The following is a 20001-nucleotide window of genomic DNA, read 5'->3' on the forward strand; positions in this document are numbered from 1 at the left end:
TCTTTCTAACTATAATTGCTCTCCACTATGAATACTGTGCTTCTATTTTTCTTGATATAAGCAATAATAACTAAAACATCTTAGAAAAACTACAAAACTAAGCAATTAGAATCATATTAAAATATGACTGGTCAACTCACTAAACAGAAATGTTAAAATTATTTTTAAACAGTTCTATTTAAAAGATTGTGAGTTACATCAACATAACATTAGACAAGCTAGTTATTTTCATAGTAGTAGCCAAAATAATAGAGCAGGGCAGAAGTTATCGTTTGTGTGTGGTTTGAAACTACGCCATGAAACAGCTTGTGGATTTGTTCAACTGGACTTTTTTGAAAAATTCAAAAAAAAAAACTGCTCCAAACATTAAACATTACTCCGAAAAAAAATATATACATATATATATATATTATTTGTAATAAACGCGAGCAGTAAGAGTCAAGCCACCCTTGTTTAACTTAATAACGAGCCAAAATGTAATAAAAACCTGTTAATACGGCAAAATAAAAAAAATAAAAAATATACAGTATGCGAAAACATTACTTTGGAGTTAAGTTAACGTCTTCTAACCATATATATCGGCGTATTATATATAATCATATGACACTTGTCATATGATTATAGCTCCACTATAATCATATGACAAATTTTTTTTTCAATTGCTGTAATATTTGCAGAGTATGTATATTAAAATGATATTTGCTGAGTATTAGTCTTTAATTTTTAAATAAATAAATAGTCAATTATTAAAGATGATTGGTAATAATCAAAGTTTTTATTTCTAATCAAATATCTAATCAAATATCTAATCAAATAATTTCTAATCAAATAATCAAAGTTTTTATTAATAATCAAAGTGGTTATTTAAAGATGATGTTTATTTTTAATCAAAGAGATTATTATGACATAATGATGAACATTGCTTGGTTAGCAAACAAAATTTATGTTTGCTTGGACGTTGTAAAAATTTTGTTTGTTTGTTTGTTTTTTGATCGTATATTAAAAAATATTAAATTCGATATGGCTTAAAATATCTTATACATTTTTTTGTTTATAAAGATTTTTTAAAACTATTTTAAAAAAAAAAAGGAAGATTACTCTAAAATATTTAAGAAGCAGTTAAATAAATATATGCTTAGATTTAAAAACAAAAACACAACAACACATTTTTTTGTTTGTTTTGTTTTGTTGTTAAATGGAAGCATAATATTGTTTTTATTTAACCATGTTTTAACAGTTTTATTTTTTGTTTGTTTCTATCTTGTTTATTTTATCTATTTGTTTGTATTGTTTATTTTGTTTGTTATTTGTCTGTATTGTAGTGTATTCTTTTTGTTTTTGCTTTTTTATTGTTAAATTTGTATTTGATCTCATTTTTAAAGTTTTTATAATTATACATATTTTATTTCTCTGTAAAACTAAAATTATTAGTGCTTTATTATTTAATAAATTTGATATCTGTTTTTGTACTTGGTATCTGGTAAACAATCTGGTATGTTTGATTTATGTATTGTGAGAGAAGTTTGTTTTCCCTGATACTCATAATCTGTAATCCAGAACAGCCTAACTTGGATGATTATGATGATGATGATGACGATGATGATGATGATGATGATGATGATGATGATGATGATGATGATGATGATGATGATGATGATGATTATGATGATGATGATGATGATGATGATGATGATGATGATGATGATGATGATGATGATGATGATGATGATGATGATGATGATGATGATGATGATGATGATGATGATGATGATGATGATGATGATGATGATGATGATGATGATGATGATGATGATGATGATGATGATGATGATGATGATGATGATGATGATGATGATGATGAAAATGATGTTATGATGATGATGAAGATAAACAGTACTAATAAATTATAAAAGTTGTTATAATAAAAAAAAAGTTATAATATTAATAGCTGCAATTATAATTATCATTATACTTATGATAATAATAGTAATTAAAAGTTCAAATGGTCACACTATTATCCAAAATGAGACTAAATAGTGTACCATATTTGCCTTGTGTTACTATTGCTTTACAAGTTATACTAATGTAAATAAACATTTTTTTCGAATTATGTTCTATATAATATATTAAATTATGATTTTATTTGCTAAGTTAAAATATATGTTGCACTGTTGAAATTTTATACCCAAAACAAAAAAGATAATTATTTTCTATTTTATGTTGCAGCATAATTTTATGTTGGAGAACTTTATCAAATTTTTGTCTTTTTAAGAGTTACAGCTATTATTATATATAAAGTATATGAAATAAATGCAGTATGGAGCATTCTGTGAGACTAAAGTACTTTAATACTAACAAACTCGTTGAAGACTGCATTCCGAGGTAAGATTATATATACCTTAAAACTAAATAAAAAATAAATAAACTGAGCATTTGTTCAAGATTACTTAGCAGCACCGAAAATAAAGGCTGATCAATGATTGTCTACTTTTGAAAAAATAACGCTTTGATCTCCCAATATCAATTTTGGCCAATCAAATTTGATTTGCAAGAATTGCAAGACAAACTTAGTAGAAAAATTTAGATACTTTCAAAAATAGAAAGTTAAAATTATTTAGTTAGCAACTAAATGTTTTTGATTATTGGAATAAAAATAGTTTTAAGACAATAACAATTTTTAGTTTACAGTATAAAAAAAAAGCCAAAATACTATTGAATAAACATGAAATGAATTTAGAATAATAGCTAGAAATGTTAACATTTTTTGCAAAATAGTTTTTACTTTTGCTTAAATAATTTAATAATCTCAAAAGTTTGAGATCATTAGATGTCAAAACAATATAATAGTTTTCGTATTAAGTGTTAAAATTGACTATTTAGAAAGTATAAAATAAATTATAATCATAAAATAGAGACAGACAAAATACAACGGACAATTGTTTCGATTAATAAGAAATTAGTATCTGAATCACCTGCTAAGAAAAAATTAAAATTTTTTATTTTTTTCTAAGAAGGATTATTTTCTCTAGATTATTTTTTTGAATCACCAAAGCAACTGAAAGTTTTTTAACAAAAATTATATTTCCATCTATTAGTTTTTTATTTTTTTATTTGTATTGTTTTCCTAGCGGCTAGGAGAAAAAAAAGTTTTCAATAAAAAATCGGCATCTAAATTACCAGCTAAGCAAAAGCAAGTGCTTTAATAAAAAATTGAATATTTAATTTTTTCTAAGAATAAAAACTTTACTTTTAGCAAAAACAAACGATATTTTCTATATGGAGAAGTAAAAAGATTTATTTAGATTTAAAAGCTTAAAATATAAAATTTTATACTGTCTTTTATTAAAAGATTATTCTTAAATTTTAATTTTTTTTTAAATCAACATTTTTGTGTGGATAATCAGGCTTTATAAAAATATAGCCCTATAAAGTATTGTGCAAACTCAAAAAATGTAATGCATTAAGTGTTAAGGCCACTAAATTTAGGTGAAAATTACAAAAATTAAATTTGATTGTCTACTTTTCAATATTTTCCATTTCAGCCAATCAGTGTTGATCGGCAACTTTTAAATAATTATTTCAAGTGCTGATTTAGTATTATAAATTATTTAATGAGATACACAACAACCCTTGGAGTTAGGTTAACCTAACTTTAGACCTACAAGTGTCTAAAGATTGATTTCTTTGTGACCTCATTTTTATGCTGTTGTGGTGAAAGTACTTTAAAAAAAAAAAAATAAAGCTTGATTTAATTGTTAAGTTTAAAATAAACTTTAGTAAAACCTGAAAAATCATGATGCTAAGGTGATAGCATCATGAAAAACGCTTCTAACAAAACATCATTTCTGTAAACATATTTGCATGCATAAGTTATGTTTTGCCACAAATTTATTGTTAATAAACTTGCAAAACAAATAGAATGTTAGGTACCATAATAAGAATATTTAAATATTTAGACAAAAACATACTAAAAAAGCTTTACATAACATTTATACGACCAAATCTTGAGTGTGCGGTCCAGGCATGATCTCAATACCTACAACAACACATAGACAATATTAAAAAGATCCAAAGAAGAGAAGATCTTATGAAGATAGGTTAAACATGCAATTAATGACAATAGATTCTAGTGTTGTTGAATTTTGTAATATTGAATAAGATCTCCACGTATTCTACATTCATCTAACAGTATCTTATTCAGCATTACAAAATTTAACATGGCCATAATAAATTAAATTGAGTTACAGACCATTATCCATATATATCAAAAGAAGGTCCTTATTTAAGACATCACAAATTCAAACTGAAAAATTCTTTTTGGAGCAATGCCTTCAAATATAGCAAAACCAAGTAGTAAATGCATGGAACAGCTTACCATCTGAAAGAAGCTGAATACAAACTAGTCAAATCTAAATTTTGCAGAAATTTAGATTCAAAATTTTTATTAAGATTTTAGTTAAAGTACAAACAAAAAACTAAATGAGCTGTTACTGTGCATTTTTTACTGTTATTGCACTTTACAACTCTTTCCACCAGTTGTTACAGCTATACCTTATCATTATTATCATCATTGTTATTGTTGTTATTATTATAATTATTATTATTATTGTTACTAATAACATTATATAGACATCTAAGCTAGTATTGCACATAAGCCAAATATATTAAAGATATTCTTGGGCTTGCATGTGATAAAGACTTATTTGGAAACCAGTATAAATGATGAATGGTCATTATTGTCTGTCAAAGATTCTTTTAAGAAAATTTATTTATATACAGATAAAGGTTTTTTTATTCTTTCTGATTTGAATAACCAATAATAGTTTAAGGTTGGCTGTCTGTTTTTTATATCTTAATTTTCCTTCTATTAAAACTAAGGTGAAGAGTTATTTTTCTTGCCACATTAAAAAATAAAATAAATCTGAGATTAAAAACTTTTAAGTTTTCAAAACTAAAGGTTTTACGAACTTGGTATATGAAGTACATATTATATTTATATATATATATAGATTATATATATATATATATATATATATATATATATATATATATATATATATATATATATTAGGGTGTCCCAAAAAACAACATTTTTGAAAAATATATGCAGAGACCCCCTTAATGTGTTCTATCTAATACAAAAACACTAGATTTAAAATTTTTTTGAATAAAAAAATATTTTAAGGGGTCCCTCAAGACGCTCGAATATTTAATGAGTCCCTAATATTTTCAAAAAAAAAGTTTTTTAAAAGTATGTCAACCTGGTACTCAAATTAAGCAAAATTATATAAAAATTTCAAGAATAATATTTAATTTGGAAAAATTTTAACTTATTTATTAAAATTGTTATAAAAATACATAAAAAATGCATTTTTTTGTTTTTATTTAAAAAACATAATTTTTCATGTAATGAAACCAAAAACAATTCTATATTTGAAATCTATATTATTTTTAAAGTTTTTATAATTTCACTTCATTTGAGTACCAGGTTGACATATTTTTGAAAATTTTTTTTTTTGAAAATATTAGGGACCCATTAAATATTCGAGGGTCTTGAGGGACCCCTTAAAATATTTTTTATTCAAAAAAATTTTAAATGTAGTGTTTTTGTATTAGATAGAACACATTAAGGGGGTCTCTGCATATATTTTTCAAAAATGTTGTTTTTTGGGACACCCTAATATATATATATATATATATATATATATATATATATATATATATATATATATATATATATATATATATATATATATATATATATGTATATATATATGTATATATATATATATATATATATATATATATATATATATATATATATATATATATATATATATGTATATATATATGTATATATATATATATATATATATATATATATATATATATATATATATATATATATATATATATATATATATATATATATATATATATATATATAGTTCTATAGATTGTTGCATTTGGGAGTACGGAAGGAAAAAATGATTCTTACGCCAACAAATACGCCACTTTTAATTACTTTTGACTTTTGTCCAACATTTGTCAGAAAAAGTTTGTTGTCAGAAAGTAAAAACCATTAATTTAATTGCAAATTAGTCATTTTTTTAAAAAACCGCAAAAATGCAAATTTAATTGACCAGAATGTTTTTAATTATATATATATATATATATATATATATATATATAGAACCCTTAGATGTTGTCCGAAAGTTTTTTCGATATTTTGTTGACAAAAAGTAAAAATTAAAATGCAAGACCGGAATTTTTTTTTTTTAATAATGATAGACTGCCTGCCCCAACCAAACCCTCAGTCGATGTAGCAGCACTCCCTTGCGGGTCAGGCTATTTGTCAGTCGATGTAGCAGCACTCCCTTGCGAGTCAGGCTATTTGTCAGTCGATGTAGCAGCACTCCCTTGCGAGTCAGGCTATTTGTCAGTCGATGTAGCAGCACTCCCTTGCGAGTCAGGCTATAAGATAGTCGATGTAGCAACACTCCGCGCATGATTTATAGTAAAAAAAACAAAAATAAAAACATTTTATTAAAAAAAATAAAAATAAAAACATTTTATTAAAAAAAATAAAAATAAAAACATTGTTTATATTGTTAAAAACATTCAAAATGTTATAAAAACATTCAGAATGTTTTTAAAAACATTCTGGTCAATTAAATTTGCGTTTTTGTGGTTTTTTTAAATAACGATTAATTTGTAATTAAATTAATGGTTTTTACTTTCGTCCATCCAGGATATGTTGGACGAAATTCAAAAGTAATTAAAAGTGTATTATGTGTTTGCGTAAGAATCACTTTTTTCCTTCAGCTATTCCTTAAGCCAACAAACTATAGAACTATATATATATATATATATATATATATATATATATATATATATATATATATATATATATATATATATATATATATATATATATAGATATAGATCTATAGTTTGTTGGCTTTGGGAAGAGCGTAAGGAAAAAAGTGATTCTTAAGCCAACACATACGTCACTTTTAATTACTTTTGACTTTCTTCCAACATTTTCGTGTTGGACAAAAGTCAAAACCATTAATTTAATTACAAATTAATTGTTATATAAAAAAACCACAAAAACGCAAATTTAATTGACCAGAATGTTTTTAAAAACATTCTGAATGTTTTTAAAACATTTTGAATGTTTTTAACAATATAAACAATGTTTTTATTTTTATTTTTTTTAATAAAATGTTTTTATTTTTGTTTTTTTTAATAAAATGTTTTTATTTTTATTTTTTTTACTGTAAATCATGCGCGGAAAGTTGCTACATCGACTATCTTATAGCCTGACTCACAAGGGAGTGCTGCTACATCGACTGACAAATAGCCTGACTCGCAAGGGAGTGCTGCTACATCGACTGACAAATAGCCTGACTCGCAAGGGAGTGCTGCTACATCAACTGACAAATAGCCTGACCCGCAAGGGAGTGCTGCTACATCGACTGAGGGTTTGGTTGGGGCAGGCAGTCTATCATTATTAAAAAAAAAAAATTCCGGTCTTGCATTTTAATTTTTACTTTTTGTTAACAAAATATGGAAAAAACTTTCGGACAACATCTAAGGGTTCTATATATATATATATATATATATATATATATATATATATATATATATATATATATATATATATATATATATATATATATATATATATATATATATATATATATATGTATATATATATATATATATATATATATATATATATATATATATATATATATATATATATATACACACACACACACACACACATTAGGCCGGGGTGAAAATAAAAGTTTGGTCTATCAAAAATTATTTTGTTGCGGCAAACTGTAAATGAACAAAAAATATTAATATAAGATACGGGAAACCGCCCATTTTGACCCTTAAACATCAGACAGGTCCTTAACACTATAGACAAAAAATTTCTTCAAAAGTAAGTAATGTTGGGTCACAAATGAAGCGAAATTTTATAAAAATTTCAAAAATAATAATCATGTTTTATAAAAACATCTTTAAAAAAAATTCTCATCTTAAAAACAATGTGAAAAAATTGATTTTTTTAATTATGTTAAAAAATGGTGATTTTTACGCATTAAAATGTAAACTAATAATCTAAAGACAAAATAATAATTATTTTTAAAATTTTTATAAAATTTCGCTTCATTTGAGACCCAACGTGACATACTTTCGAAGAAATTTTTTTCTATAATATTAGGGACCTGTCTGATACTTAAGGGTCGAAATGGGGCACTTCCAGTAAAGTATTTTTATTTTTTACAAATTCTGGTATCATCCATGGATTGGCAAATAAGTATGGTTTGTTGTGATGAAATTCACACTTTTATTTATTTTCACCCCAGCCTAATATACATATCAGTCATGTACAGTAATGGCGTGCGATTGCACCTTATTCCTGACCACGTATTTATTACTTTTTTGCAACAACTTAACCACAGCTTTTTTTAAAAATACTTTTCGATAATTTAAATAAAGTTAGTTTTTTATTAATTGATAATTAGATGTAAGTTTTTTTTTATTTAAAAGAGTTTGCCTAATGTTATAAAAACATTAGAAAAGGTTGAAGTTTTATAGTTTGTTGCGTTGGTTTGAAAAGGTCATTAACTGAAATTTTTTGTATTAGAAGAATTTAAAAAAATCTTTTCGTTTTTTGAAATGTTAAATTAAAATTATTTATGTCATTATTTTTTTATTTGTTTATGTATTCTTTTTTTGATTGATTTATAAAAATACATGAATAAATAAAAATAATCATATAAATATTTTTATTTAGACATTAAAAAAAAGATTTAATTGCTATTTCCTAATATAAAAAAAAATCAGTTAGAAACTCGTCAAACCAATGCGACGAGTTATTCAACCTTAGTTGATTTTTTTTAGAGCTATAGGTTTTAATTTTTTTTTTAATTTCTCTTTCGTTAAGATTTGTGTCTTTTTTATATAGTTAAGCCTGTTTATAATTTTTTTGATGTCTGTTTTTTTCAGCGTGTTTTTAATTATCTAAAAAGTGATCAAGCTTTCAAAAATAAACAATTACTGCATGGTCATTGGAGTGGGATTGCATGCCTTTCCTGTCCACTACTGATATATATATCAATCCTCAGAATTAGAGTCAGCATTTGGCAATGCTGACCTAAAAGTGTTTGAAGTCAGCAAAAAATTGCCGATCTCGTTTCTATGTTTTATGATTAGACCTTTGTATCAAATTTTTTTTGCCAACCTGATGCCGAGCTCTAAAAGGTTGAGGTCGGCAAATTATTGCTGACCTCATTTTTCCTAATTCTGAGCGTTGTGTATATATATATATATATATATATATACACATATATATATAAGGGGCTATTCTACATCGTTTTTGACAGCATCAACCATATTTGGGCGTTGATTAAAATTAAAAATTGAGGACCTTTTTTTTTAAAAAATATTTTAACAGCAAATATCGTTTTTTCGGCAAAAAATGCTGATATTTGGCAATATTTCCGCTAAATTTCTTCAGGACCGGGGTACCTCTGCCAAAACTTTTTTCCTAAAATAGCCCCTGTATATATATATATATATATATATATATATATATATATATATATATATATATATATATATATATATATATATATATATGTATATATATATATATATATATATATATATATTATGTATTATATATATTATATATTTTATATATATTATATATATTATATGCATCATATATGTATGTATATATATATATATATATATATACATATTATATATATTATATATATCATATATATCATATATATCATATATATATATATATATATGTATGTATGTATATATATATATATATATATATATATATATATATATATATATATATATATATATATATATATATATATAAATATATATATATATACCTTGTTTTAAATAAAAAACATGAAAAAGAAATTATTTTTTTAAAATTTAAATAACTTTTTTAATCAAAATTCTTTCTAAATTAAAAGGAAATTTCTGTTTTCACTTTTTTGATATCGTACAATCTGTTAATTATATGTTAATTATATAACTATTATAAAATATTATTTTTATAAATTATTATTTTTTGCAAAATAAAACTTATAAATATAAATGAAGATATTGCAAGAGCTATATTGCTTCAAGCATAGATTCAAGAAAAAAATAATAATAACGGCATTATCCATAAAAGAAGTTTTTTTTTTAATTATAAAAAAAACTCTTTATAAGATGTTGTAATGTTGGTAATATTTTTTTCATTTTTTTCTAATGCTTTTATCAACTCCTTGTCTCTGTTTGTCTGTGAGCATCAAATCTTGCAATCAATTTTTGAGTCACTCTCTGATGATAGATTTTCTTCAAATTTAGCATACATACTCTTGTTTGATGACATTACAATATTTGACATGTTCAATACATAGTTTTGCCATAAGTCAATTAATTTAGTTAATTTTAATTAAGTGGATTTTTTATATGAAAAAAAAAATAATAATTTTTAAAATAATTATATAGTTTTCCAACAATATAATTATTTTAAAAGGCGTTGACTTTGTAAACGGAATGTCTGTGGTTTAAGACCTGCCTTTTCCTGATTTTTTTTTGTTTTTTTACACATGCATACAGCTGAATGTTAATAAAATAAAATAGTAATATCAGAAAAAATTGATTGCAAAATTTTAATAACATATAAAAGCGTTATGTTTTAAAAATTCGTTTTTAATTTTACTTGTTTGATAAAATCAATCATTATAACAAAACAAACACAGTTTCAAATATCAAAAGTGGCGCTAATATTAAATTAAAATTTAACTAATAATTTTTAAAATTTAACTAATAATAACTAATAATAATTTAATCTAGCTAATAATTTTTTTTTTTTTATTAATAAATTCAGTAATTATCTTTGTCATTGTTTCTTATGAGAAATTGTCTAAATAAATATTCTTCTGCTTGCAAGATGATTAATAAAATTTATTAAAATTATGTTTATTTTATGATTTCTTTTTTTACGCGCCTAAAACATCTTGTTTTTTCTTTTACTGAACATTTTTGATGGAGGAGTTAGATTGATAAAAATAAAATTTTCTTTGCTTTTTCTTAAGTTATTGCATTTGTAAATATCAAATGTAATTGTCATGCAAACTTTTTTATATAATCATTATTTAAACTTCGTTAGTGGTTTTTATAATGTTAATTACTTCTTTTATATTACCGCTTAAATGATTTCTTTAGACTTGTTTAAATATAAAAAATTGATAAAAAATGGCTTTCGTGAAGTGGCTTACTACTTACGTTAAATGGCTTATTATCTTTTATGTACACAATAAAGTTATATTTTTTTAAAATTTAGTTCTAAAACTTAAGTTTTTTAATAATATAAGTGAAAGAATATTAAATATTACGTTTTTACATTTAAAGTTTTGAATAACGATGCTTAGTTTAAGCACATTTTTATTTTAAATTTGTGTAACGTAAGTTAAAACTACATGCATTTACTAAAGTTCTGGGGATTTTTGTTAAGTTTTTGTTTACAAAATGAATTACGTCATTAAGTAATTCGTGTCGGTATAACAAGATTTTAACTGAAACTTTTTATATTAGGAGAATTTAGAAAAAAGTTTTTCTTTCAATGTTAAATTTAATTATTTAATTGCTTTTTTATTTGTTTATGTATTCTTATTTTAGTTGACAAATAGATACACATAAATAAATAAAAATAAGAATTAAATATTTGTATTTAGACAAAAAAAAAAAAAGATTTGTTTGCTATTCTCCTAATATAAAAAAAATTAGATTCTTTTTTATTTTTGTAAATGCAATTATGGGTCATCCATAAAACATATCACCCTATATTTGTCAATTCTTAACCCCTTTCCTCCTGTCAAAAACGATCACATATACCTGAACCCAGGGCCATCCCAAAGATGTCTTCCATGGGAGGGGGGTGTATGTTTTTTTTTTGCTATCTAGAGACACTATTCAAAACTTGCTCAATGCTTATATGACAGCTTTGGGGGGGGGGGACACCCCCATTCAGGATGACCCTGCCTGAACTCCCTTCCCTCCTAAACTATGATAGTAGTTTTTTCAACAAAAATATTTTAAAAGATTTAAATGTAAATATTTTGCAGCATTTTGAAAATTCAATCTATTGAAAATGAGGCAATACGCATAAACATAAGGAGTGTAAGTAAAAACTTTGACAAACCAAAGATTTTCTTATTTAAACAACTCAAATAACTATTAATAAAGTTGTAATACTAAAATAATTTTTTAAAGTTGCTCTTGGTCTTGACTAAAAACTATTTTCCACTAGATAACTTTGATAAATGTTATGAAAAATCACTCAGGAAGAGTGTCGCTAGTTTTTTTAAATTTCCTTTGTTAATTATTTTTAATGAATGAGTTCAATACTTTTGCAATTCTTTTGTTATGTAACTCTAACTCTGAATAAAAGATATAAAAAATCCACGATAAATATCACTCGGTAATGTAAGTGATATAATGTAAGTTAAATATATAGTATCAAAAAAACAAGTTTTATTTTTCTTAGATGGTCACCTCTGATAAAGTTTTATATATTTTTTAAGTTGGCATGAAATTCCTAATATCTTGTGAAAGTTTTTTTGCTTTACTGATTTGTAGAAATCTGATCTAAAAGTTAAAGCAATTTTTTACCTTAATTTCCGTGTAACGTAAGTTAAGTGGCATTTTCAGTAATAAGTTCACCCTCTTCTGGCCAGACTCTAAACTTTTTAGCTTATCTTATTCTTTAGACTAACAGCTTTCATAAAAAACAGCTAAAAGTTTAATTTACAGTTTAAACAGACAAATGTTTGATAAAGTTGTTGCACATGTAACATAAGTTAACAATGGAGTTGCCCATATATATATATATATATATATATATATATATATATATATATATATATATATATATATATATATATATATATATATATATATATATATATATATATATATATATATATATAATATATATATATGTAAAATATATCTGAATTAGAATCTATACTAACAAGAAAACATAAAAAAAATAACATTTTTATTGCTTGGTACTTTGGTATGTGCCAAGTTAAAAATTCATTTCAATTTTTTTTTTTTTTGGTAAACTAGTTCCACAACTTGGGAAAAGATTGTTAAAGGATGCCCTGGATTAAATCGTTTTAAATACCTAGATGAAGAAGGAGATCTCATTATGGTAATAAAAATAAATTATTTTTTTATTATAAAAGTTTTCTTCTATTTTAGAAATATATATAGAAGAAATTATTATAAATATTTCAAATTCAAATAAGTTTTATTTAAACATCAACATAAACCTTTTAACCAAAAATTTATAAGATTTTATATTAACTTTGAGGCTAGGGATATCTTTGATACTCGAATGAATATGAACCTAAAATAAGATTATTGTGTTCTTTAATAACTTTGCACACTTAAATTTAAAAAGAGGAAGCTCTAATTAAAATAGGTCTATTAGCTCATAACAAATCAAATCTTCCCCATTTCCTTGAAACAATTGAAAGAATTACCTTAACCTTGTTTGCATCAAAAAGAGGTGCATCAGGTTTTATTACTCAGAACTTCTAAATTTGTTGCAATCTGGTTTGAGCTTGATAAATCAGAGACCATCATCATCAGATGGAAGTGGGGGCTGGTAAAAGAAAAAAAATTTCTAGATATAGAGGACTTTTTTTAATAATTGATGATTATGCCCCCCCCCCCTCTCCTCACTTTGAAACCCGTGTTTTTAGCCCTGTTAAATCCATCAAGAATACCAAATAATAGAAATATTGTTTTTTCTTTCTCCACTCTTTTTCAAACTTTCATAAAAAGAAAGAATAAAATTTATAAGTTGAGAATTTTTTAGGTGGTTTATAGAAATACAGAATATAATCAGGAGTGTTGGAAAAATAAACAATAAAATAAACAGTAGGGCGTCAATTTAATGCTTTATAAACAGATAAATATAAAAGCAAAATACACGATAAAGGAAGTTTTTGCAGATTCTAATTCTGCATGTGATTTTTTTGTTTTAAGTAAAGGTCAGTTGTAAAAGATAAACATAGAAGACCTTAAGTAGGTTTGATTCAGTGTGTATGTTGTTCATGTAGGTTTGAGACCTTAAGTAGGTTTGATTCAGTGTGTATGTTATTCATGGATTAAGGAATATAAGGGTTATTGTGATAATGACTGGTTGAAAGTAATTGAATTTCATTTGAGTCAAAATTTATTAGCTATTGTTAGTAGCTAGTAAATTATGTAAATGTAATTGAAAAGAATAGTTTGTATTTAAGATCAACTCTCATCAACTCTCAAGACTGGAATACAGTTGCGTAATTAGGAAACAAAGAAAATAATTAGAAAAATGTTATAGAAGTTGATATAAACAATATAATAACTTACCATACTATTGAATAAAACAAAATATAACTTTTTTAGAAAAATGTCATTATTAAGCAAATATCTTATGGGTAAGGAGGTCTAAAAACTGTCGAAATGTCACATTTAAGTGGTCTGTTATTGTGAAAGTCTGTTAAATGTTAAGTTTCATTTACTAAATTTATATTTTCAGTATTTTAGCAAGTTATTTTTTTAAGAATTGTAATGTTTATGATAGTGGATTGATTGTCAATGTGTTTAATAATTTCTTGAAAGTCTTATACAGCATGGAAAATAATGGCTGGTCAACGGTCAATGACCGCCTGAAATGACTAAAAATGCTAATTTGACCTCCCAAAGTAAATTCTTGCCAGTCATGGTTGACTGGTTGAAAAAAAAAGATTTAAAAGCAAGGTTTGACAAATAATGAGGATGTTATTTAGAAAATGCATATACTAAAATTTTATAAAATCATTTAAATTTTGAAAAAATAGTTTAAAATAGTTTTCTTGTTTATGATACACTACTTTAATTGCTAGTGGGTCGTTAAAGCAAAAAGTTTAAAAGCGAAAAGAAATTAATGCAAATTTTTTCTTTAATCCTTTTATTGTTCAATACTGCCTGTTTTTTTTCTTTGTTTTAAAAGCGCTCCATTAAATTTACTTTTTATCGATATAATTCAATAAATAAAATTAATAACTTATTATTAATTTATATCAAAATAATTCAATAATTAAAAATTAATAATTTATTAATAATTTTGTATTACTAATTCTACTACTTAAAATATATTTGAGTATATATTAAATTTATTGTTGTTAAAACTTTTATTTAATAATTATTGCATATTAATAGAAACCAGTAATTTTTCTGCTTTAACAACCCTGAACTTATTAATTCACTTTGTTGGTGAATGTATTATGCACTACGTAAACTATATTTATTAAGTTTTTTTGCTTCACTTATTTGTTTAATTTATTATTAAATTAATTTTATTTTACTGATGGTGAAAATCCTTTTTTCTTAAATAGTTAAAGTTCTTATTTTATTTATTTTTTTTATTAAAAAAAGTTTTGTATATTATTTTAATAATAATTAATAATGTAATAAATAATGTATTTAACTATGAACATTTTTTCTTTCATCTGCACTTAAACAATTTGTTTTATTTTTCTCTAAATCTTTTTTTTTATTTTCTTGTAAGTTTTGCTATTTTTTTTGTAAAATTGCAAATAAATGAATGAATGATTATAGTTAGCACTTTTTTTTAATAATAGGGTTATAATAGGATTTAGTTAAAATCTCATTTTATGTAACATTAGTAATTTTTATTGTAGTTTTTTATTAAACAATCGTCTTCTTAGTATTAAATGTTCAGTTAAAATAGTATTTGCAAACAAGAGTTAATAACATTATTATTAATAAATTAACATTAGCAGTTTTTGAGATGATTTCAATCAGCGAGAGATATAAAATTTGCGCAAGTTTTTCTTTTTTTACTTCAGAGATTAAAGTTCTTATTTCATTGTTATTTGAAATTATTGTATGTAATTAAGAATATAATCTCAACTGTACTTTTTTTTTCATTGAATCTTTTCTACTATTTTTCTTGTAGCTTTTCCCATTGTTTGCGAAGTCGTTGCAAGGAAATAAATTATTTTTAAATAAATTAAAAATTATCAATTGCCTGTTTGCGCTTCTAAGAAAAGCATTGATTTTATTTAAAATTGTTATTATTAAAATAATACGAATTCATTACCCTTTAAGCATTAACTTATTTTTGTATTTATTAAGTTTACTTATAAAGAACTATCACTAAGATTTAAACAAAGAAAAAAATTTAAACAAAAAAATAATAAAAATTTTGAGCGCCAAAAAAAAACAATTGATTGTCAATTCCTGTTGGACGTGGAACTGACCACTTGCCTTATTTATTCCTTGTTTTTTACTTTTTTTTCACTATTTGCTTATATATATTTAAGTACCTATTAATAAATAGTTGATTTTTCTAGAAGAATTGTATTTATTTCTAATTGAAGGGAACAACAGACTCTGAATGGAGTGCTGCTATTGCTGCAGTGAGTAAGTCCAAATCATGTATATGTTTATTCCCTAAAGGTATTGATATACTTGAGGAAGGAGGGCAATTTACTTTTCAATATTCAACAAAATCTACTAAGGTCAATGGAAAGGATGTCTCAGCAGATAAAGAGTGGTAAAACCTTTTGCTTTTTTATTTGTGTAGAAGTGATTTTTTTTTTAAAATGTAAGTTCCATAAATAAAAAGTTATTTTTTTATTTTAAGTTAAAATGTTATTTTTTATTAATATATAATATACTTAAAAATAAGTAAAATCTATGCTATGATTTGAAATTATTGTATATTTTTTTGAAAATAGAATTTTCAATCTGAGTCTTATTTGTTGCAACTAATTCATTCCACTCATTCATTCAGTCATTCATTCCAAGACTTTGCAGTCTTGTTGGATTATTCCAATGAAAGTAGAAAGAATTTCATAGCACTGATATTCCAATAAAAAAGACTAAATAAATAAAAGACTAAATAAATAAAAGTTTTATGAACATAAAAGAATATTTACAGAAAAGGATGTGACTGTTTAATGTTGAGTCACATGAAATTCTGTTTTGGTATGTGAAACAAGTGATGGTAAGGTCACTTGAGCATTAACCATGGGAGTATTTGTAGACCTTAGATCTTGCTAGAATAAGTCCAACTACATTTACAATGTGTTTGGTTCCATGATTAAAGTTATAAAATGCATCATTAATTAATATTGATAAAAAGTTTTTAGAGGTAATAGAGTGGAATCAGAAGTAGGATATTGGCAAGAGAGGCAACCTTAGCAGATACTATCTTTACAATAAATTGTATATATGGTTTCTATGGATGTCAGTAATAAAAGATAATCAAATAATATTATCTTTCATTATGGATTTCCATGGAAACCATATTTGCCATTCATAAATATTTGAATATAACTTTGAATAATTTATTAGCAGTAAAAGACATTTTGTTTAAAACTCATTTGTAGTTGCAAGCCCTGTGTTTTCACAGACCATATTCTTGGTTAGAAGGAAAAATCAAAACCTATATTGGTTGTCAGAGAGTAAGTTGTTGAACTTAAGATGAGGTTTTGAAAGTTTTTTGATTAAAAACTTTAAGATCTGGATATTGGTTGGGATATAGTAAGATAAATCAGAACGATTTCCAGAGTTTTTAAAGAAAAAGTGTTTTGCATAATATTTAGGAATAAATTTTAGATTGTTAAAGATTGTAATGTTGTTGCAGGGGTTAGAGATTAATTGAAATTGTATTAAGAAATAGATCTGCTTAAAGGGATCCCCAAGTGCCTAGACAAGTTATGTTCATATTAAAGAAAATGATTAAAAAAAATGTTAGGGCTAAATTTTTTTGAATAAAACTAAGTAATAAATACATACCAATAAAATTAAGGTTGTCGTTTTAGTATAAGCTTGCCATCTCCATTTTTTTTGGTTCTCTGAGTCTGTTTAATGTTAGCCGCAATCTGCAGACAATTTATTTCATGTGTGTTTAATTCATAACAGTTTCGGTATATGACGTCATTGTAGAATTTTTTTATTAAGATATTGTATTATTTTTTCTGCTACAATCACCAAATCATGTTAATTTGTAAAACTTTTTACCAAATCTTGAAAAAAATTGTTGAATTTAATTTAAAATAAAGTAGTATATATGGTTTTAATATTTGAGTAGCGCAACTTATTTTTAACAATTGTAAATATAAATCTTTATCAAAAAGTAGTGATTTATTATATCTAATATAATCACTGTTTTTCTCTTCGGCGTTTACAGCTAAATATTTTCTACTAGTGACTAGACTTATTTATTCTAGTTGCGAATTTTATATAGAGTTAACAATTTGTCAAATATCTCAAATATATACTGTCATTTATCCAAATTAATTATTAATTTTGTTTAAAAAAATAGCATAGCAATAAACGGCCTACATAAATGTAGAAAAAAAAAATCTAATTGCTTAAAAAAATTTGTTATAAGATCCAGAAGATATAATGAAGGTGACTTTTTATGTTGGAGTTCACCATAGAAATCTTATTTAATATTTTATCTTGCTCTTGCACAAAACAGGAGGGCATTAGTCAAATTAAATATATTATATAAAACGGAAATATAACATTCCATGATACTGGTACAAAAGTAATATGTTTTAAGAAATAACGCCTATTTTTAAAATTCTAAAGAACTTTTTTCAAAAAATTTTCAAAAGTTGACTTAAAAATTATCTAGACAGTTGTTAAAAACAAGTTGCGCTAATAAAATCTAAAAATATGTTACTTGTATTTCTAATGGTATCACAAATATTTTTTGGATTTAGTAAAAAATTATACTAATATTTGATTTGCTGATTGTAGGAGAAAAAATACTTATCTTAAAAAAAAACAAAAAAACCATATTTTAGAGAAAAAAATTACAATGACTACTGAACACCATATTTTAGAGAAAAAAATTACAATGACGTACTGAAACTCTATTATGAATTAAACATGCATGAAATAAATTATCAAGTCTGCAGATTATGGCTAACATTATACAGACTCTGAGAACCAAAAAAAATGGAGACGGCGAGCTTCGACTCTAACAACAATTTTAATTTTTATGGTATGCATTTATTATTTAGTTTTAGTTAAAAAAATTTAGCCCAAATGTTTTTTTAAACATTTTAATATGAACACAACTTGTCTCAGCACTTACAGATCCCTTTAAACTCTTAATAAAGATTTCAGAATATAAAAATTTCAGACTTAAAAGAGATGTAAAAGTAAAATACAAAAGATTTTTTTATAAGTAATTCTTTTAGAGAAGTTTTTAGAAAAGTAGTAAATATGCTAGTAGTACAGGAGAAACAGTGAAAGCATTATGTCCCTGTTAAGAAAGTGATCACCTTTATTCTTGATAGTCTTGCTTGTAAAAGTTTGTCAAAATCAGAATTTAGTGATAGTTGCAACAACTTAAAAATGGTGATGATTGTAAGTTTACAGATGATTAGTTAGCATTATGTGCATAAAGCAGAAAGTATATAATTTTTTACACTGAGTTTTAGTTAAGTGGCATTACAAGAAAATTTTAATTTAAAAATGAAATTTAAAATTTAACTTGTTTCAACTGTTAAATATTTAAAACATTAAAATTTTTATAAAACATTTGATTCTACTTTATTGATTTTTACTTCATTGTTAATTATTATTATTATTATAGTTATATATACTTGTTACTTTTTATTATTATTACATATATATAAACTTATAAACATATATATATATAACTTATTTTTTTGTCATAGTGTTTTTCACTTTTTGAGTTTTAATCACTTCATTTTTTATTGTCTTTATCAAGTTTTTTTTATTTTTACTAAATACTTTTTATGTTATTAGTGCCAAAGATTTAATTTGTCAAAATATTCAAAATATGCACATTGATGATCCAATAAATTTTACTCCTGTGTAAGTGTTTAATTTTTGAGTTTCACATGATTTAAT

At 23.9% G+C, this 20001-nt stretch overlaps 1 protein-coding gene across 2 annotated transcripts in view; it reads left to right on the forward strand.

Annotated features, from left to right (window-relative positions):
* Positions 1-2224: 2224 nt before the first annotated feature.
* The window catches only part of LOC100212022 (non-lysosomal glucosylceramidase), an 81186-nt gene continuing 63409 nt past the window's right edge, over positions 2225-20001 (forward strand). The window contains exons 1-4 of one of the 2 annotated variants that reach the window (XM_065801316.1): positions 2225-2382; positions 13174-13258; positions 16482-16657; positions 19897-19965. In XM_065801316.1, coding sequence (XP_065657388.1) covers positions 2318-2382; positions 13174-13258; positions 16482-16657; positions 19897-19965 — 395 coding nt within the window. In that variant the 5' untranslated portion in view covers positions 2225-2317. The remainder of the gene's footprint in view (positions 2383-13173; positions 13259-16481; positions 16658-19896; positions 19966-20001) is intronic. The other variant, XM_065801317.1, reaches the window with a different exon arrangement.

Source organism: Hydra vulgaris, chromosome 07 (genome assembly GCF_038396675.1).
Source record: "Hydra vulgaris chromosome 07, alternate assembly HydraT2T_AEP".
NCBI classification, from domain to species: domain Eukaryota; kingdom Metazoa; phylum Cnidaria; class Hydrozoa; order Anthoathecata; family Hydridae; genus Hydra; species Hydra vulgaris.